Source organism: Tenebrio molitor, chromosome 2 (assembly GCF_963966145.1).
Source record: "Tenebrio molitor chromosome 2, icTenMoli1.1, whole genome shotgun sequence".
Classification (NCBI taxonomy): Eukaryota; Metazoa; Arthropoda; class Insecta; order Coleoptera; family Tenebrionidae; genus Tenebrio; species Tenebrio molitor.
In genome coordinates, this window is record NC_091047.1 from 23,138,600 (window position 1) to 23,160,212 (window position 21,613).

The 21,613-nt window shown below is 37.8% G+C and overlaps 2 protein-coding genes across 7 annotated transcripts in view; one reads left to right on the top strand and one right to left on the bottom strand.

Moving 5' to 3' along the window:
• The window catches only part of Rfk (Riboflavin kinase), a 35,829-nt gene extending 34,726 nt beyond the window's left edge, over positions 1-1,103 (bottom strand). The window contains exon 1 of the mRNA XM_069039065.1: positions 709-1,103. The gene's annotated coding sequence lies outside the window, so the exon portion shown is untranslated. The remainder of the gene's footprint in view (positions 1-708) is intronic.
• lig (lingerer) lies at positions 439-21,345 on the top strand. Of its 6 annotated transcripts, none has more exons than XM_069039030.1 (15): positions 439-588; positions 1,239-1,365; positions 1,420-1,613; positions 2,251-2,719; positions 4,324-4,874; positions 5,910-6,185; positions 6,250-6,477; positions 7,128-7,350; positions 7,502-7,720; positions 7,782-7,936; positions 9,824-10,096; positions 15,990-16,238; positions 16,302-16,484; positions 19,869-19,898; positions 20,195-21,345. In XM_069039030.1, the coding sequence occupies exons 2-15, from the start codon at positions 1,278-1,280 to the stop codon at positions 20,291-20,293; spliced, it is 3,237 nt and encodes a 1,078-aa protein (XP_068895131.1). In that variant the 5' UTR covers positions 439-588; positions 1,239-1,277; the 3' UTR covers positions 20,294-21,345. The 6 variants fall into 6 exon arrangements, with proteins under 6 accessions (XP_068895131.1, XP_068895136.1, XP_068895134.1 ...); XM_069039035.1 differs by having other exon boundaries at positions 9,854-10,096; XM_069039033.1 differs by having other exon boundaries at positions 4,345-4,874.
• Positions 21,346-21,613: the final 268 nt, after the last annotated feature.

The following is a 21,613-nucleotide window of genomic DNA, read 5'->3' on the forward strand; positions in this document are numbered from 1 at the left end:
AATTTTCAAGTCAAACCAAGACATTCTCTGAGTTATTGGAGTTCATTTACCTAAATGTTTCTACGTACAAGTACAAGTACCGTGGTTTCGTGTACAAATTATTCATTCTTCATCAAAAGCGTAGGCTTCACATAGTTAAGTAATTATTGCACGGGCAATAAACATTTACAGTTGGAACATTGTGTGGTGCATTGTAAAAATACCGGTTAATTAATAAAAACAGTTAAAGGTAAATAAATAGAAAAGTAGGCACCTTAGCCACGTCCACGCCATTTACTTTTAAACTATTTAAATTTGAAAATAACCGTAAACGCCACATTACTTTTAGCGCCATCCAAAATTGCTAGACATTTAAACACAGTTGATCCGCCTTTCGTCCTGCAAATAGTTTCACAATTGTAAATAGGAAAATTTTTTAATTTCGAAACGGAAGGACGAGATGTAGTGAAGAAACGAACAAATTGAAATTCCCCATCCCGCATCCCGCCTCGGTCGGTAATTTGGCGCGTTTTGCCGGACGGTCGGCGGCCATTTTACGTGATCACGTGACCATCTACTAGTGCGTTGTGGTTTTACTGAATTATACAGGTATGGTTAATGTTCCCGTTTTCCCTTGATTTAAGTTTGTTAGTGAGTGCTTGCAAAGGTATTGTGCTTTGTAACGTGATTTAAATGCGGATCTCGACGAGAAAGCAACTTTTTACTCACCAAATTCGCGTGAATTTCCTTATACTGTTTAGTTGTCACGAACTGCTATCTTTACAAGCTCTGAAATGGCGTCCCTCCACATGGTATAAAAGCAGTTATCGGCGCTTCAGGGCCCCATGGATGCAAAACTCGTGCTCGGGAAAACCCCATCGACGCATAATTCTACTCGGATTTGCTTTATGTCACGCGTAATATCGGTGCAACGTGAAGATTCTTTTGTACGATATCAAACAGTGTTGCCATTGTAATAACATTGGCCAGCCGGAAAATCAAGTTATTTCGCAAGAAATGTTTTGTGGAAATATTATTTGTTCTTATTTTCGTCGGACTTGAGATCGTGGACGCGCTCTGGATGCTCACCTACTTCTGGTGACATTGTTGTTATTGTTTTGGCAGCGAAGGCCGTTTATGGGGCTCGCGGAAAATTTCGGTCCCCGGTTTTCGCACCGAGTGCGTTAATTCCTCACGATTCATCTGTTTCGAGAAGAATCGTCGTTCGCCGCAGTTTTTGATATCATTTCTTGTTGCAGATAGTTTGTAAATAGTACACTGTACATACTGTACAAATCATGAGTTCGAGCAATCGAACCACCTCCAAAGGTGGGAAAGGGTCAAAGACCGACAATAAAACACATAAATCAGAAAAATCCGACACAGGTGAGTTAGTCGCAACAATCACGAAAAACGCAGATTTTATCCGTTTTGTCATAGGTAAAGGTTCCGACAAACAGCAAGCAAACAGAGATAGTACACACTCCAAATCTGAAGACCCTTCGATCAAAGAGAAAGTCAGACAGCTTATAGAAATGTCCCAACGATCCGAAGAGGAGGTCTGTCTTGCTCTCCACGAGTGTGATGGCGACGTAAACACGGCGATGAATATGCTCTTGGAGGACATAGGCCATGTGAGTAAAATAGATTTGATTTTTTTTTTTTTTTGTCATTGGAAAGGCGATTTTGAGTTTGGAAAGGCAAAACAATGAAATGGAACTTGGTTTTTCATTGTTTCTTTTTTATTAATTTGGGTTGTAAATGTGATGGTTGATTTTTATTATTTCTTGCTTTAACTTGTTGACATGTTGATAAGATGACACTACGAGATAGACCCATCTGATTAGTATTTCTCTATTACTTTTTGACATTTGCCAAGTAGTTAGGTTATGTGGCCATAATTGTTTGCTCATAGATATAATGAGTCATAGCACACTTTAATTCAATTTTTTTAATCATTTCATTTCATTCGTAAAAATTAATGATAAATAATTGTTATCGGTTTTGTATTTAGTTTAAAAAAGAATGTACGTCACAAGTGAATTTCTTAGCATTTCAAAGTTATCACAAATTTTGCGATATTTTGCAGACACGTGTGCAGAAATTTTCCTCGATGTGACGTTTGATGTGAGGTTATGTAAATTATGACAGTTGGAGGGATTTTTGTCGGATGAAATGTGTCGCTTGAGATACATACATATTTTAAAACTGGATTTTTTTGCGTCGAAAATGTCAAAAAACTTGCATTCATGTGACGTTTTTCGCCTTCAGGGCGAATGGGAAACTAGGGTCAAAAAGAAAAAGAGCCGACAGGCGTCGGCAAGCAAACAGGACAAGGCAGAGGAGAACGCCGGCGGCGAAGAGTGGAGCGAGATCCAGCCCAGCGGCGGCGTCGGAACCGGAAATGGCAATGACAAGGACAAACCGCGCAACAAGAACGGCCCTCCTCGTTTGCACGGTCGACACAACGACAGTCGGGGTTGGCGCGGTCGAGAGAAACAGGAGAACGAACGCAACCTGGAAGAGGGCGGCGGCCGTTCCGATTTCCACCGAGACCGCAGAGGCAGGCCAGGCGGGTCGACCCGAGGTCCCGGCGGCGGTCGCGGCAGGGGAGGCGGACGAGCCGGGGGCAGGTACCCACCTCGGGGGAGCCGGAGTAACGCGTACAACAAGCCCATCGACACTTGGGATAATTCCAACACGTGGGACAACAGCACGGTGGCCGCCACGAACCATACAGGTAACATTGTGGTCAGGTGTCTGGTTAAATGATCTGAGGAAATCATCGTTATTATTAGATGCGGAATTTGTTACAAAAAACACGGCGAAATGGGTTTGAAAGCAAAAAAGTTGACCCGCGTTATGTCACCAGGTAAATTATGCTGCCGTTAAATTGCTCCTTTTTGCGGTGGATTGCTGAGTTTTTACAAGAGTGCTCTAAATCATGAAAACATTTTTGTTCATGATCATTCATACGACGCTTTACTATTATCAGAAAGGAGTGGGACACGCGTATTTTTATGAAATATTGCTTTAACTAAATTACCAGAAAACTTTAGTACTTTTTAATTGCAGAATGACAGGCATGATAATTTAACTGATTTCACATTGTATTTTTGGCCGGTAATTTTCTTAAATTTAAAATTTTGATAATAGCGCTAGCGTATCAAAATTTAAATAGTTAGATATACTTGTTTACTGTGGTCATTGTGAATAATACTACAATTGTTTTGCTGCTCGTGGAAAAATATCGAAGTTGAACATGCATTACCGAACTTCAGTCGACTACATATTTTGTTTACACAAGTGACATCAAATCAATCAGAGAAATGTTTTGAACCACACAGCGCACATACATATTTGGTCAAAATTACTAAAACTTGATTGGTAAATAATTTCATAATTTACATTTATTAATTAGGAGTCAAGTAGACAGATAGTTATTGTAATTGCAGTCATTCATTTACTAGCTGAAAAGAAAAAACAATCGATAGAATACTACAAAAACGGTGGTTGTGGTTTTAAAATTTCTCCAGAAGAATAATGTTTTTCTTTTGTTGGTGTAGCTGTCATCATGAGATAAGCGTTGAGTGTCCATTTGTGTCAGTTGTCACGTAAAAACACGATTTGATTCCACAAATGAGCGTTCGATAGGACAATCATCACGTTATTGTTTGACAAACAGTTTTTGGAAAAATAGGATATCTACAGCAGAATAAATGTTGTCGAGAAAGTTTTCCAAGTATTTATTCGAAAAATTCTAGTATTTCAGTAATGGTAGATTACTATAAAGTGTGCAACATGTTTTGTGTGTTTTATCATGCGAAATACAAACAGATCGATTTTGCGAGTTACGTATGTGCCAGTTAATTATGAAGTTGAAAAAGTTAGGCACGGTAAATGCGTTAATTAAATTCAAATTCAGTTCACTTATTCGGAGCGTATATCGAGAGAAGTCGATATTTTTCAATTTTGGAATGGTATTCGTATTTAATAAAGTGATTTTATTCGAACCGGATGCATTAATTAATAATCGTGTACGCGTTCTTAACAAGCCTTCATTACTGGAAAATACCGCAAGGTTTTTAGGAATTCATTTATCACTCGGATGGTTTCCGAGGATTATTCAGATGATTTACGTGATCACATCGCGGAAGGTTTGTTGTGCGTAGAATTTTGGTAATTTCGTTGGAGAAATGCCAGGTCTTTTGGTTTTTTCTGCCATTTGGATAGATAAACAGTACTGTAATTGTTTGTTCGCGTTTTTCGTTTCATGTGGCAACAGAAGTACTCGTTCTCCAAAATGTGGTGCAAGAAATCACATGTAGACTTTGTCGTTTTCAGAAAATTGGGACGATTTTCCAGGTCCCGAAGAGTGGACGACCGAAGAGTACACGGGCAGCCTTGCTGACACGAAAGTGTTCACGCCGAGCATCGCGCCCAGCATGGACGTGGTGATGAACGAACCTGCGGTCGGCATATCGATCGACAACGCCGTGATCAATGCTGGCCAACAGCTGGGGCAGGGTCTCCAGATGTCCTCGCAGGCCCCTCAGTTGCCTTCACAGAGTCCCGTCCAAATCGGAGGAACTCTGAACGCCGCACAGACTCAGTACCTTAACCAACTTACACAGCAGAATAGTGATAACATCAAGCAGTACGGCACCGCTCAGACTTATCACGCTCAAAATTCGACCCAAGTTTATAACACGGGTAATACGCCCGGTTCTCAGGCTTACTCTAATAACCAGCAGTACGGTAATTCCCCGAACGCATATGTCAACAGTTCTTATCCGGCAGCGAACAATAACTATCCGAATACGGCCGAACCGCAACCCGCCCAACAGCCAGTACGGACTAAAACCCAGAGGGCCAGAGTGCCACCACCGTCCAAGGTTTGTATTTTTCGTTCTTCATTCGTGCTGGTACCGTCGACTCAACAGATGTAAGCCGAAAGATAGTAGGTACCGCCCGTACCGCCATATTAGACTAGGTTCCGCGTTTGTTGTTTTAGAGTTTAGAGTTGGGCATCGGTAAGTGACGATTTATCCCGTCGTGAATTATACAACGATATTTTCTAGACCATCTTATTTTTGAATTTAAAGTTTCGACAGGAAGAGGTTTAAATTTCGTCGAACTAGTCCATACCATATTTTTTCAGTATGAAATGGGAGTACCATTATTAATTGCGTTAAATTCAACGTTACATTTGCTAATTTATTTATTACAAATCAGTAACAAATTTATAATTACAAATTTATTTTAATAGTACTGTAAGTAGGGGTGGCATGTACATGTGGTGTTTGTTTGGATAATTTAAATGAATTGCCAATTTTAACGTGAACGAGTAATAAATAAAAATAAAATGACAAAAAAAATATGCTAAAGAAAAACTGTTCCTTGATATTTAAGTATCTGACGTCAGACTGTAATGATATCATTAATTTTCATTTTGTAGAGACGAAATGTATTGACGTTTTAAAACCGGTAAAACACAAAAACGTCGGATATTATCATTTCATATGTATTGTTTTTTTTTTTTTGTGATTTCACTGAGAATTTAGTTGATTTTAATTTACCGCCGGCTTATTGCTTTATCTCTGTCCTCAACAGAATGGGTTGGGTTGTTTATTTTATTTATTTCCAATTATTTCATTGTTGGAAGTCGTTTTATTTTTTGTCTTTTTTTTTTAAATCTGATCTAAAAACCATTTATTGATCATTTCATAGACGGCTAGTACGTGATGCTACACTAACTTGACAATAATTAACGAATATTTTTCGTGCACGTGCAACATCTAAAAGGTCTATAACTAAAACATCGATGGTCGATTTGTCAGATTTTTGTTATTTATTTATTTTTTACTTTGCAGTCTTCACACCATTTTCGCATCACTTGATTATTTTTTCATGGTAAATATCGCTTGTAGATTCCTGCTAGCGCAGTGGAAATGCCTGGAGATCTGAACAGCAGTATTGGCTACCTGGACGTCCAGTTCGGTGCGATGGATTTCATGTCCGATACCAACTCGTTCGACAACGTGAACGACGGTAAATACGGTCCAACTAATCCAACAGGTTTGGATAACGCGGCCGTAACGTCAGCAGGCACCATGGATCTCAACACAGTGAATCAAAACGCCACTCTTGATGCATATTCACCAAAAACTACCCAGAGCAGTATTAGCTCGGCGTTATCGCAGAGCGTAAGTCAATCAGATTTTTCGGGAGCGGGACGAATTATTTGTAAATCTTGTCCGTTTCGTGCAGCTTACCAATTCGGATAGCATTCCACAAACGAGCGAACATTTAACAAATGCCTACAACAGCGCCCCCAGAAGTTCGACGACAGGCAGCGCGGCAACGCCATCCGCGACGCCGTCGGGACTGGAACTCGCGAAGCAGGGAGACAACCACTCGTACTCGCAACAGTCGACGTATAATTCCTACCAGCAAAAAGGAAACACGTACAATACTTCGACGTATAGTGGAACGCAGGTACGGTCCTTCTTGTTTCTCAATTGACGCCAATGAAGGTACAAATATGCGTGTTCCAAGTTTTAACTTGATCTGCAACACGGATTACGTGAAATTATTTTTTCTATCATTAAACGCAATGTTGTAGTGTTCATATAAAAACATTCAGACCTAGAGACTGGGATCGTTTTATGGTCTGGATGCTATTTTCTAAGTGGCGCTTCATTAATTTTTAAATTGCGTTAAAAGTTGGAACGCGCGTTGCAAAACATGAAACGGATGACATTTCGACCGTTATTGAAATTTCAACGAATTTTGTTTGTCTTCGGAATTTGAGAAAATTTTGTGTCGAGATTTGCATCGCAAAAGAATAAATTTGTGTCCCGATTCAATCAGCGGTGGTGAAAATACCGCCTCCTGTTTCATGTTCTGTAGCTTTCAGTGCGAATTTGTTAATTTATTTTTCGGTTAAAATGATGAAACGATGACGAGACTGAAGGGTTTCTCAAGCGGCTTGGAATTTACATTCGATAAGTTTTTTACCGTTTGTTTATGTCCCTGCTGCGGAGTCTCCCGACAAGAGTGAGTTAGGCAGCCTGATTACCGTTCAGTCAAAATCAAAATATATATTTTTTACCGTTCGCATAGCTTAAATATTTGAAATTTTTCAGACATCAAACTCGTACGTTTCCAATCAGGCAAATAGCAATTACGCCAACAATCAAGGGACGCCATACAACACCCCTTATCAAAACGCTTATTCTTCGACGGCGTCCTATCAGTCCAACACAAATGCTGGTGCTTTTCCGTCGATCAGTCAGGCTAATTCATATCCTTCGAATAATCAGTCTTATCAACAAAATTCCAGTCAATCAGTTTACGGTGCTAACGCAGGTAAGTCTGTGTTTTGGCTCGAATGTTTTAACAAAATTAAATTTTTGCTAACAGTGTGTAACTGCAACTTGGTGTGACAGAACGTATCTTTTTTTTTTTTTCATATCAGCAGCCACGTCTCTAATTGTACATTTTGTGTTCTCCTTTCAAGGTTTGAACAACAGTTCAAATTTGGGCAACACAACGACGAGCCAGTACAACAGCTACAGTTCGGCGAGTAACCACAAACTCGGAAAAGACAGCGGTTACGACAACACTTCCAACACCGTCAGTAACACGCAGACGACGACGTCGAGCAATGTGACTTCAACGACCGCTCTTTCCTTGTCACAGTCGACGGTGTCGGTTACGAAGTCGACGACAACGTTAGGTACGTTGGTGGTGGAGTTTTTTCGGTGGGGTTTTTTTGACGGGCGCGTGTTGACTTTCAGCTGCCAAGAATTCCAGTAGTGTTGTTTCAAACATACCCCCAGGCGTGGCACCGGTAATGAGTACGCCTTACATCATGGGACAAGTTCCGTATTTCCAACCGCCCGTCTATTCGTACGAAGAAGTGCAAATGTTGCAGCAAAGGCTACCACATATGGTGTGTATAATGGGCTTAGTAATTAATCAACCGGCAGCATGCGTTTGCACTATGTGTGGGAATAGCGGCTTCACTCCAATGTGGAAATGCACAACAGATCGAAATTCGTAAAGAGGGTTTATTAGGTTTGGTCGTTGAGTAACCTTGAACGGCGATGACGAAAAAGAACGAAATGTATCGAGTTGGTCCAAACTGGGGGAAAAATTTGCGTTGATTTTATAATTTCTTTTTATTTGAGAAAAACTTATTTCTCACGCGGATGATTTTAATTGTGTTGGTGTTTAATGAGCGTCGATATGGACTTATCAGAACTCGAGTGATATGTTATTTTTGAAGCTGATCATTTTTTACACAAAATCCATGCGTGTGACGTGAGTATTACTGAAAAAAAGTAGTCTTCTGGAATTTGTGTCCGGGGCATACGTCATGATGTATTTGTTAACATTATAAACATGAGTTATTTTTAAATTTTTGCTGTTTGGTTAAATTGTGCTTCAGTTTTTGCCATGCTTTTATTATTTTACTTTTGTACTAGTGATAATAATAAATTTTGTGATTTCAAGGCCAGTTACTAAAGCTAAAGAAATACAGTTGGATTAAGAAACAGTGAGTATCAGTTGGTGGCGAAAAATGAAAACCGACTCTCAACTTGATTCGTACAGGTTGTAATTGTCGCTCGGTTGAAACTCTTAGATCTTGATGCTGACGGCATTTTGTCAGGATTAAATTAGATGTAACGCACAGGATTAGGTTCAGTCAAAATATATTTTAAAGTATGAATCAATCTACGAACTAGGTTTTTGTCGTTTGCAACCAGCCGATCTCAAGTTTCTTTATTACACTGGTATACTGTTTGGATGACGTGTGGTGGTATATGACAGAAATAATCGTTCCAGGAGAACGCTTGCTTACATTTGTGATTAATTTAGTGAGTTGCCATTATTTAATTTTGTAAAGTTATTCTACTAAGGGCCGGTTTCACCAACGTGAGTTAAATTTAACTACAGATTAAAATATACGAAAACATTGTTATAACAATAGGTAACAAACGAAGCATTTTAACCTACAGTTAACGTTAATTGGCATTGGTGAAATCGGCTCTAAAAGTGATTTATTTATGTAGAATATTTTTAAGGAAGATGGATAATTGATGAGGATATAACAATTTTTACTGAAATTTAATTTTTTTATTTCTAATTTTGAGTACATTTTATCATTTTTTTTTTATGAATCAACATTTGGAAGTTACCGAACGTTGTCTTAAAGTGAAGTTATGTGTTAATAAAAATTTGGGGTTCAGGTTAATCAACACTGCAAAGTTTTTTGGCGATTTGGATATAATTTATTGGCACTAATGAAAATGTTAATTAGGTTTTAAAGAAACACGTGTATTTATTTGGGTTTTGTTGACATTTTGGGACACCAGTTTGTACATAATTGATGATGGTGGGGGTTTGATGTTGTACAGTTTGATAACACCGTGCAAAGTAACAAAGTGTATTGTTTGACAGAAGAACACCGAAATTGCATTTCCTAATAAATCAGGCTTTCGTTGTCTTGTCTGTTGTGTCTTTTGTGAGGGTTTGATTGGCTTTGGCTTGCACCGTTGTTGTCGACGAGATTCGAGTAATCTAAACGAAATAAACAAATGCCGAAATCGTCGACAACAACAGATCGATGTGCGTGTGTATAAACTTCTTCTCACTCATTGGCATCAAGATGACTCACCCGTTTTTTATGTACATAATTCGCTGAATACTTAACAAGTGGTCCAGCTAATTCTGTTGCTTTAGTCCCTGGAAGTGTATACGGCAGAGCTTGCTAATAATCATTTTTTTAACTGGGCAAGTCGTTTTGATAGAGTGACAAGTTCGTTTATGTATTCAGACGACTCCCTACTATGACATGAGTTACCAGACTCCGACGACGTTGGCCGCCGTAAGGGACGGCACTTTGGGCAACGTAGGTTATTCGATCTCTGACGGAAGGTTTACGAGAGGTGATAACAACGCGTCTCCCGTACCGTCGACGCTGTCGCAGCAGACGAGCACGTTGACACAAGGACATCAGGCTCAACCTATACTGGCCGGCGCTGGACATCCCTATTTCTTCACCGCGCTGAACACTTTCCCCAACTACCAGTTCGGGACGATGTATACGGTGAGTTCGCCGAAATCTCTCTTTTTATTCGTTGTTTTCTAAATTTATTTTACAACCGATTTTTCACGTTACAATACGGAACTGCTGCCAGAAAGCGACACACACACATTGTTAATAATTTTTTCACATTTAATATTTCAAAGGAAATTCTTGACCAGACAATAAAACATACCACGTTTCAAAAAGTTTCTGGTCAAGGCAAGCTGTGAAAAACAAACACATCGAAAATTTGTAGCCATCTTGTTTAGTCACAAAATAATTTAGTTGTCAGCAATGTTCATCTACATAACCTAACTTATGTATTAGGTGCTATATTTAAAGTATGTGCTTTTTATTAACCCTGCGTTGCTCGCGCTGTGTTTCCTGACTATCAGTCGCGGATGTACTCGTAGTTTGTTGTAGTTTTTTATGCAAAATTGTAGTTTTACTTGAAAAATCTTAAGCGAAATGTGTTTTAGCAAATATTTTTACTAGTTAGGATGGATATTTTCCAGATATTTGTTAGTCGAAACTACTATTATTTTGAAAACTGCACAAAGAAGTTTCCCAATTTCGTATGGAGTTTTGGCATCTTTTGCTGTTTGTCTCGCGCCAGACAGATTTGTTATAATGTTACGAATGCGGCCATTTCTTGGTGTGTAATGTATTTTCCAGAGAGTTTTGTGGTCTTTATATGTAATAGGGTTCATTGTTAGACCTTATTGTGGAATTAGAGCTGTCTTCATCTGAATCACAGGGTTTTTTGATAATTACTGAGCCTGATCTAGTTACGAAATTTATTTTCATGGCAACGCATAGGCAATTGTTTTCTAATAACAAGCGTGTAGTTGCGTCAAAATTGTGACAATAGTTTTCGAAAAAGAAATTACTAAGTGGTGCGATGTAAGGAGAATCAAGCAATCAAGTACAGTTCTCAAAACCGAATACCGAGCCGTAATTAAATACCTAGTGAAGAAAGGAAAAAAGGCCAAAGAAATTTTTGAGGATTTCACCGAGACATACCTCAACTTTTCTCCTTCTTATGCCACGGTTAAACGTTGGACTCGTCTTTTTCAACAAGGACGGGAATCGATGCAATGGGTAAAAAAAGGAGAAAACGCACCGCGGAAATTTAAACGCCAGAGGGTGCAAGCCAAACTAATGGCTACAATTTTTGGGACGCTGAGAAATTTTTGCTAATCGACTACTTTCCAAAAGGAAGCACAATGAATGCAGTTTATATGCTGTTTTAATCTCAAAGTAAATCTCTATTGTTTTGGAAAAACGAGGAGCGGAATTTTGCTGTTGCAAGACAATGGGTAGTATGCATAAGAATAAGCATTTGCTTATACTATATGTTTGTCTTTTTCTATCTAATAGAGTCCATGTATTTGTATCTCTCACTAATACAAGTAAAAGCATTTGCTAATGGTTTATGCATATGACCCAATGTGGCTTGTCATACGGCTAAAGTTGCAAAGGAAGCTGTGGTTTGAAAAAATTGAACATCCTCCGTATAGTTCGGACCTGGCTCCCATCAATTACTACCTGTTCCCCAATTTGAAAAAGGAGCTTCGTGGAACAAAATTTTGGTCCGCAGAAGAGATGATGTCCGCCGCAAGCGATAATTTTGCAACAAAATCCGCAGATTATTTTTTAACGTCTACAATGACTATACAGGGTTATTCACATAAGATGACGTGCCTGACCAGGTAAAAATGCAACCCAAAATACACTCCAAAGTGTTCATTGTGTCTTGATATTTAAAAATTAAATCGGGAATCCAAGTAGGTATTCTAAATATGTACAGGGTGATTCTGAAATAAGTTTGGAAAAAAAAAGTGGAGTATCCTTGACACAAACGAATTCTGCATAAAAGACTTTTGGAGGCGAAATCAAAAGGATGGAAATTACCCTTGTTACCCGTGGGCTGTTTGGGTGGTCCAAAACCACCCCCGCTCGTTCTTTTGTCGCGTTTGGTCCCAACTTTCTAAAAATAGTCTACGTCGGCCGGAAACGGCACGGCACTTCTTTACCTGCCCTTGGAAGAGAAGGTTGTTTCTTTAGTGAGTGCTCCTCTCCCTTAAACCAGCCTGACGGTCCGGGTAAACCGGCTGGTGTACGAAACGGCCATCTTCTTCGACGGGGTGCATTTGCTACCCCGGCGTTAAAACGGCATCGGTCAACAAATCTCGACACCGGCCCCGAAGATGGACTCGACAGTTCGACCGCTCCAGGAGGCCGGTGGTAACACCCTATATCAAGGCGGTCTCTATTTTAACAGGCCGTGACACTGACTTCAGAAAGTGGTCTGTGGAATGGCCCACTAACGTCTGGCAACGTTGCTTCACCAACTTTTGAAAAAAGTTACTAGTTCTGAAGTTTTTGGATCACTCACTGCCACTCACTATTTTGTCATTGTCAGCTGTCAGTCAATCATCACTGAAAGATTTTTCTAATTCTCCTATTGCAATTTTACTTCAGTCAAAGTATGTCAGGTGTCCAAGTCAAGGTAATTATGTGTATTCTGTTTTATAAGATAGCTATTGTTAGTAAAATTTCATAGAGTCCTGTATTCTGAACAAGTATCCTATCCAAAATGAACATAGAACTCCTTTTAGTTCACGGTGATTGCATTAGCTCCAGTGCAAATTCCAACTCATGCCACCTGTACACTGTACAGCTCAGGACAAGATTTTTTTCTGAAGTCGTACACAGAGACTATTAAAGACTAATAAAAGTGCAGTATGAATTGTTACAAAAAATAAATAAGAACTGCAAAAGCTACCCACTCGGGTGTATGGACCCTACCACCAATTCAGGTTTATAATTTAAAATGGATTTTAGACCTAATGGAACGAGCAACAAAGACCTCACTACAGACGTAAGAGTACAAGTAAAAAAGGGGCGAAGGTATCAGGATACTTAAGGGGCATCACATGGAAAAACAAATATCTAACAATTTCGAAATAAAAAAATACAAAACAACTCAACTCCTTCAAAGTGTTTCCGATTTTCATTTCAAAATTTACTTTCAAATCTTCCAAATCATGTATCATAATTAAGTCACTCGCATTGTTATTATTAATTTCAAAGTCATCCAAAATCTCCTAAGATGTATTGTCTTCAAAATAAACATCATGTGCCGAAAGTGGTTTTACAGTCGCACTGAGACGCTTCCTTTCGGTACCAGTCTTGTTAACGAGCCAGTTTATTCATGCATTCTAATCTTCTTCGATGGGAATTTGAAAACGGTAACGTAGGAAGATTTGCTTCTAGCACAATCTGACTTGCAATTGGGAACGCAAGATTTGTGTGGCATGTTTATTTTTTCAATTACTGAAATTAATTGCACAATTAATTGTCTTGTCAAAATGATTTTTGAATGAATCGCCTTTCTATGGAAGTGCCAATATTTTTGAAACTCAGGATGCTATGGAATGGCCCACTAAGAAATTTGGCAACACAGCCAGTGTCCTGGCCTGTTAAAATAGAGACCGCCTTGCCTATATCCTTGTACGGTGCGATCAATTAAAAAATAAATCGAGGCGTGTTACCTATGGCAACCCATGCTATAGCATAGGCTCCAAAGCAAACTCGATTCATTTTTTAAACGATCGCTCGGTATTTTCAACGCCTATGAATAAGGAAAATTTGTCCGAATTTGTTCATTTCATTAGCAAGTAGCAACCATGGTTTCAGCGACTCCACAATAAAGTCGTAGGTGCAAGCACACTGCTTTGTAAATGTTTCTATAGAAATGATCGAGAGGAGTAATGTTTTACGTTTGTGACTGACGGGCACCTTTGATTATTATTGTTGCTAAACTACCAAGATAATCAGGTAATCACTTTTAACTCAGCAGCGTACTAGGAACTTCGACCAAATTTTCAATCATTTGTATCTCGAAAACGAAAAAACTTTTATAAGAAAATTTGTTTGTCTATGACTTCTTCTCATCATTACCAATTACCGGGTTTTTTTTCCAAACTTATTTTAGAATCACCTGTGTTAATTTGAAAGGTATATCTGTCACTGCATTTTTCGTTCATATGTATTTAGTATTTGAAAAGGTTTTGGAATGATGACAGAACCGATATGATCTTGCCTATTACTTTTGTGATTTTAATTGCTTATCGTTATTAATTCATAATTTGTTGAGAGAGGTATTTTTCTGTTAGAACTTGACATTCATTAAAAGCTGTCTGTGTTATGTGCATTATGGTAATGCCGGATAATGTAATAGGGGTCAAGATTGCTTTGTGAATTGTCTTTTGGGTTGCATTTTTACCTCGTTAAGCTCGTCATCTTACGTGAATAATCCTGTAGTACAGGGTATTTCACGAGTGACAATGAGCCCGAATTGAAAATGCAACCCACAATACATTTTCGAAAAAGCCAGCTTTTTTTCTGAAATGTAGTGTGGGTTGCATTTTCAATTCCATCGAGATCATCATCACTCGTGAAATACCCTGTACAGTCGATTTCAGAAATGTATTGCAGTCTCAGGAGGTTATGTCGCAAAATAAAAATATTTTCATTGATAAAAACAATTTGCTTATACTCTAGCCGCAATTATTATCAAACTCCCCTCGTATGTGCAGAAAGGGAGGGATCTGTTTAATAATTATGTTTGTCAATAGAATCTTCACATGATGAATAATCATATGAAGATTCTGTTGATAAACATAATTATCTTCTTGTAAATTTGAAGCTTGCTCCAATTCTTCATAATTGCCAAAAGCCCTGCTTCCGCTTCGGGGTCCATTTTTTATATTCAACTATTGGTCACGTGTCTTGTTTTTTTTTTTTTTGTAATACTAAAACAAAATTATGCCCAATATTTGCAGCAACATGATTGCTCGCAGATGAGGAAATTGCTCACTTTTAAGTACCTTCCTTAAGGATGAACTGGAGTAACATTGAAAAATGGTGAAAATTGCTCAAAATTGGTACAATAGTCCTTCAATCCATGCTAAAGTACTGTGCCAAATTTAAAAAAATTTGATCCAGGAATTTAAAAGTTATTACCTTTTAAAGTTTTGGGATATTTTACACGCGTTCTTATGAGAAATCGATCAATGCTCGTATATAAATTGATAAAAAAAACATATTTAAAAATGGCCAATTTTTCACACATAAAGTATCGATATCGTAGAATTTTCTAATGCATTTACAAAAAAAGTTGGTCGAGGATTTTCCATGTAATCGCTAATTATATGTTGAAAAACACGGTTTTTGAGGTTATGTACCTGTTTTAATTTCAATAAAAAGCGAACGAAATGCATATAATTGACGTCGGTATGCAATATTACACTCATATCACACGTTTTACTACAGTTACGTTAAGAACTTTAACAGAAATGCAATGAAAATTGAATTCAGTGTGCTTCTGTTTACTTTTACGTACAGTCTTAGTCAAAAGATTGAAAAGTCACATGTAAGTAATTATCTAAATATCAAGAAAATAAACACAAAATTTGCTTGCAACTGATTACAATTCGTTTCCAAAAATTAAAAACTTTTTTTTCAAATATTGATTCCTTGTAATAAACGTTTCATAGCATTATAAGAATTCCGCAACTTTTTGCTGAGATTGTTACTCCAGTTCTTCCTTAAACGGGATATGTTGTTGTAGGATAAATTGGATGGAAAAACCCAAAATTTCTGCACAAATAAAAAAATTAAAGGAGTGAGCGCCCCCTTACCCAGCATCCAACGCAGGGATAAATTTGTTTTTTTAACAACAAAGTGTGTATGCATAGTGGAGGTCGTCGTATTGTAACTTTTTTCTAAAAGCTGTCGCAAAACAACATTGTAACACGAAATCATCGTGAACTCAACATTGTATTGTTGTTTTTTCCGTTTTGTGTACTCTGCGTTGCTTTTTTTTTAAGTTGCTATTTCGTTTCAGCAACTGCCGGCTGCTACAAATGCTCACGGCTCGAGCAACAGCACTCAGTACCCGAAACCAGCGACGTACGGTTCGGGTTACGGCAGTTACGATACGTTAAGCCAGACGCAGGACTACAACAAAACCGGTTACGTTGGCAATAACCAAGGACAAAAGGGAGGCGGTGTTAACGCAAGTTCTACAGGTTCGAGTGGAAACGATCTATCCGCCATGTACGGCAAGTCGCACGCAGCTCTAGGGAAAGTTAACGTGAGTAGATTGTTTTGAACATTTCAAATATTATAATTTTTTAATGTTTCAATAATTCAACAGTCGTACGACAAACAAGGGTTCCATTCCGGTACGCCACCGCCGTTCGCCGGTACACTGCACGGTGGTCAGAACGCAGGGCTGGCGCCCAGCGGGACAGGCTACGCACCGCAAGTGTACATACCGACGATGACGCCACACCAACAACAACTTTCCACTCAGCTGATGCATCAGCCTCTTCATCAGGTAATTCATGTTTCGATTGAAATTTTCCGGTGTACATACTTCAATTAAACACGCGAGTTACTTTATTGTTTATCAATCTAAAATTTCTACTTCACCGGTGGAAAGGACAGGGGACGTCATTTAATGTGGATTTCTTGATAAAATTGCCGACTTTGTGCAGGTTTTACCGTGATAGATCGAGTGGATTTTTTATATAGTAATCTCGAATTATCAAGTTTTACCGAAGGTTTAGTAAGAACAAGATATTACATTGTTATTCGTTTGTTTTCAGTAGTAGTTTCTGATAAAACGAGTGTTGATCGAAGTTAAACGTATCTTGAATTCCGTAAAAGCCATGGTTTTAAGATTTTTTGACTTGACTAAGCAGTAAGCACTGCTTAGTAAGAGTGGTGTTTTAAAATGGGGAGAATCGATTGTACTTTTTTTTTTTTAATTTTTCGTAATGAATTCAATTCAGATTTATGATTATATCGGGTGATTCAAAATGATTGTGGATAAATATAGGAACTAGGTATGTACTATGGCGGACAATAAATTTAGGCCGGCAAATTTCTGAAATTTCAAAAAAGTCAATGCAAGCCATCATTTATTGTCATTATGACTGATGTGTCAGTTTGTCAAACTGAAGGTTTTGAAGCTGTTTGGCGTTTCCTTCGCCCTTTTCGTAACTTACAGATCATGACGCACTAGCATAACTGATTTGTAGTAGCACTTCTCTCTGGTGCACGCTTCTTTTCCCAATTTTAATTTTGATTATCGCTGTCACGATGACAAGAATGACAAAAATCGAAAATGGGGTTAGTTGAACATAATGCCAGCTTCACATTTTGATGTCAAGCCAATGATAGGCCGGCCTAAATTTATTGTCCGCCATAGTACGAAAATTTATGTGGCAACTCTGTAGGTAGGTATAGAGTTGACATTTCTTTGACAGTTCATAGTCGCGCAATTTTGAAAATTGTCAAGGCAATGTGCAATGGTAAACTTCGTCCAGCGAGAGATTGGGAGGAGATTTTAAATTTTATTGAATTAACCCAACACTACAAAATGCATTAAAATACATTTATTAGAGCATAATTTCAAAGCAAAAATGTTACTGTTGGAATGATATATTTCAAGGTTTACGTGCGTTAGGTACTACCATTGTCTAAGTAGAACTTAGACTACTTAGACAATGGTACTACTTTCTCTACGTAGAATTTAGTCATTTTTATGTTAACCAATCTCTCGCTAGACAAACTATATAAAAAAAATTAAGTGCACGCACATGAAATGTTATACAAATGTCAACTCTACTCCACCCACTCAGTTGCCACATAAATTTTCGTACATAGTTGCCATATTTATCCACAATCATTTTGATTCACCCAATATAATTATTTAATAATGTACCGGGTGATCAAGAATGACTGTTTAAGTTGGCAATACAATTAAGAAGTCCGCCCGTTCTAAGAGTAGCACACTGAGTCATGCGAATCTGACAAGTAGAATCTTACCAGTGGCGTAACGTGTGCGCACTTGAAATCACATGTCTAAAAAAAAGATATTGTAAAAAGGATCCCATCGAAGGTAAAATAACAAAACCAAATTTTTTTAACGAAGGTAAAATAACAAGACCTAGAGCCAGTTTATAGAAAGAGAATTAAATATTTAATTCGAATTAAATTTTAATATGCCATTAACCCATGAATCCGAAAATTCGATTGGTTCAATCTGGTCACGTGTTCAGTTAATCTCGCATTTAATTACGATTAACTTAATTTCGCTTCTGTAAACTGGCCCCTAATTTTGTTATCGGATAAATTTTTCAATTTTACAAAAACTTTTTGCTTTGACAATTTTACGAGTTGAATTTGGGCATTTTTATTCTGGTTATACCTGAAAGCTTTAGCTCGACGTAAATGAATCTGGAATCGCCGAAACTGGACTTTCGACACGGGTGCCACTGCGCAGGTAGAATACCCCTTATTTTTAAAAGTGGACTCGGTCCGACTCAAATTTGTCATCAACGCAGGTTTATTGGTGTGCTAGTCTTAGAACGGGCGGACTCTAGCTACACATTTGCTCTGCACCACCTATTTGCGACCCTTGCATATTATTTCGTCGTCTTTGGGAAATTATCGATTAATTAAAAGTATACAAATTCATGGTTTTAACGGATTACAAGGAGTTGCTTTAAAGAAATGTTTTTTAATGCAAAGAAGTTTGTTTAGAAATTTCATAAATAAATAAGATTAGTGTGCGCAACACTACAGTTCCGAATTAAGATTTGCTTGTAAAGATGTTCCTCAAGTTGACCGTGGATGATCACCTCAAAGTTCAGTTGCGCAAGAAATGGCGATACCATCGTCGGTTTTCTGACAATTCAGCGTTACAACATTGTTGAAATTAATTTAAGAAATTCAGTTAATTTTTGTTACGAAATAACTATATCTCAATACAATATAGTGTATTAAAGAACGAGTTTTATAAGGGTTGATTTGGCGCATGAGTAGAAAACGACCCGTAGGGGGTTTTCTATGGGACGAGTGCGCCAATACCCTTATAAAACCAGTTTTTTATGTTATTTTTTAGAATTTGCACCCTTGTTTTAATTGTTAAATAAAAAAAATAAATTTCAAATTCTAGGGAATTTCGTATTAATTGGTAATTCAAGGTAACAACGGATGCAACAGATGTTAAAAAGTAGAGTTTGAACATTAATATTGGAAGTTTTTTGGTGTAATACCCTGAAATATTGATAAAAATTTCATTCAAGTACAGTGTACTTTTATAAAGCCATAAACGACTCCTACTGACTGACGTTTATAGACGTATTTAAACGCAAATTCTAAAAAAAATATTACAGTCGGTTACCTGTACACTTTTTTCCTGTTTTTATTCCATTTGGAACCAGTAGAAAAACTTTTCTCAATATTTTTTTTGCGTTAGTAACTGGCATTTCAAACTTCTCTTCAAAAACTTTTCATTTCAGTAGCGGAACTAAAAAGTTGACCGTTCGTCACAGAGGTGAATCAATCCGTGCGTACTTGACCACCAGGTTGACTTGAGTGAGCGTAATACCGCAGTAAAAACCCCAAAGTACCCGTTGCATTTCAAAATGGTAAACTAGAAAAGTTTCCAGCATACGAGTCGTATTGCAGTATTTTCGAGAATTTCTTCGAGCGAGCCAACAAAACTTGATAACGGTCGAGATGAAAGTGTAAAATCCAGAACGAATTCGTCGTGAAGTTATGTTCCGTTATGTTGTTGAAATAATCATGCATGCTCTTTGGCGTCACTTTATTTTGAACCGCTTCTTTCTCCGATGCGACTTGGATTCGTTCGATCACAAACAGCATGAATCACAAACTTTTTGGTTACTTAGATTTGTTTTGCTTGTAGATGGATGTCAGGCACCAAGGCCGACGCGTGGTAAGTCATCTCGGGACACACCATGCCTTAAGTTTTTGTGTTTGTGCATTGCTGTTTGTTGCAGGCTTTGTTTCTAACCAACCAGTAGTGTTTTTTTGTTTGACAATAATAATATGTTGTTTTGATGAGTGCTAATTACGTTGTTGGACCAGTTTTTGTAAGATCAGCTTGTATGGATGGTTGTTTTATGATTTTCTTTGTCGTTGGATTTCGATTTGGTTGCGGGTTTTGGGTCGGGGAAGCGTGCCGCGTCCCGTCCGACTCGCCACATTAACGGTGTCGTTTTTTGTTGACAGGACTCCGGAAACAACAGCGGAAATCGTTCGCAAACCTCTAACCCGGCCAAGGGTGGTGCGAAACAGCCATACCAAACCTCATACTGGAACCAAGCCTAAGACGACGATTCGGATTCGGCCGCTCATTGCTTTGCCCCGCCCGATTAATGATGAAACAAATCGTTTCCAATTCATAGTTATTAATGATGAATTTAGCTTTTAATTGTATTTTATAATAGAGCGTATCAGCGTCATAAATTATTATCCCTATGTATTTATTTCGGTCTCCGGTTTATTGGGGACGTTTACTTTATGACTTTTATGTGAAAATAAATAAATGACTTGTGCGATATTTTTTTACATTTGTTAATTATAAAACATCCACAGTTTCAGATGATGTTTTTCTTCTTGTTTTCATGTTGGTGTTCGTGCGTAGCGTGCAATTTAAGTGCAATTCTGTATTTGACCGACTGTGGATGATGCACTTCAGCCTCTTTCTTTGTTCTGGCCAGTGGATGTCACAAAAACGCTTATGTACTTTAACCTGTTTGTAAACTATTAATTAATTTAATCTCAAGTCTGTATTATATATATAATTTTTTATAAGGAATTAGTTTTGATTTTTTTTTAATTATATATTTATGTGTATGGTATAGTAAGACCTGTTTTTCGAGGCGGGTTGGTGAGCAGTGAAGCTGTAAGAATTTAGAAGTCAATTTAAACGTTTCTCGGTTTTTATAAATGGACAAGGATTTCATACAGTTAAAATGTAAATACAGCTTTAGAGTTAAAAGGAATTTTCGTACTGAATCACATGCTCTGTACCTAGTTCTGCCTGTGCATTGTGCAGTAGATTAGATAATTCTGATAGATTAATTGACGTATGATGCGCAGTCGTTTCGACTGACCTCCTCGGGTCTCTCCGATCTTCTGGAAAACTTGTAAGACGGTACGTTAAGGATCGCCTAGTCGAACGGGGGACCGGCGAGACGCCCGAGTTTTAACCTACAATGTTTAGGTAGATTTATTAACTAAATTATCTTGTGTATCTATATGCTATTTGTATAAAATAATCACTTATAATTATGTAGACACTGTATATGTGTAGTTTTGTTTTTGTATTTGCTAATTAATTACGATATGGAAAATACACATGGATAAACCTTGACACACCTACCGTGTATCGTTTATTATTATATTTTGTATTTACATTTTGTAGATTCATAAAAGAGGTATGAATGTTCAAAGGAATAAACCACTACTAAGGAGGCCTGTTCAGGACAATTTGATTTTTATTATTTAGTTTATTAATATTGCAATGGTTGTTGACCCGTTTTCCGAGGTAATTTTAAATAAGTTGAAATTCGCCTTCCGCTCGTGAAGCTTCGCCGAATTTTGAGCTTTTTGATCCTTTTTCCAACAATATTTTGAAGTCTCGTT

Excerpts from the sequence above, each read along its gene's own strand:
- lig (XM_069039030.1), top strand. The coding sequence starts at position 1,278 with ATGAGTTCGAGCAATCGAACCACCTCCAAAGGTGGGAAAGGGTCAAAG. Across the intron at positions 1,366-1,419 it reads ATCAGAAAAATCCGACACAG|GTAAAGGTTCCGACAAACAG; the intron begins GTGAGTTAGTCG and ends GTTTTGTCATAG. Across the intron at positions 4,875-5,909 it reads GAGTGCCACCACCGTCCAAG|ATTCCTGCTAGCGCAGTGGA; the intron begins GTTTGTATTTTT and ends TATCGCTTGTAG.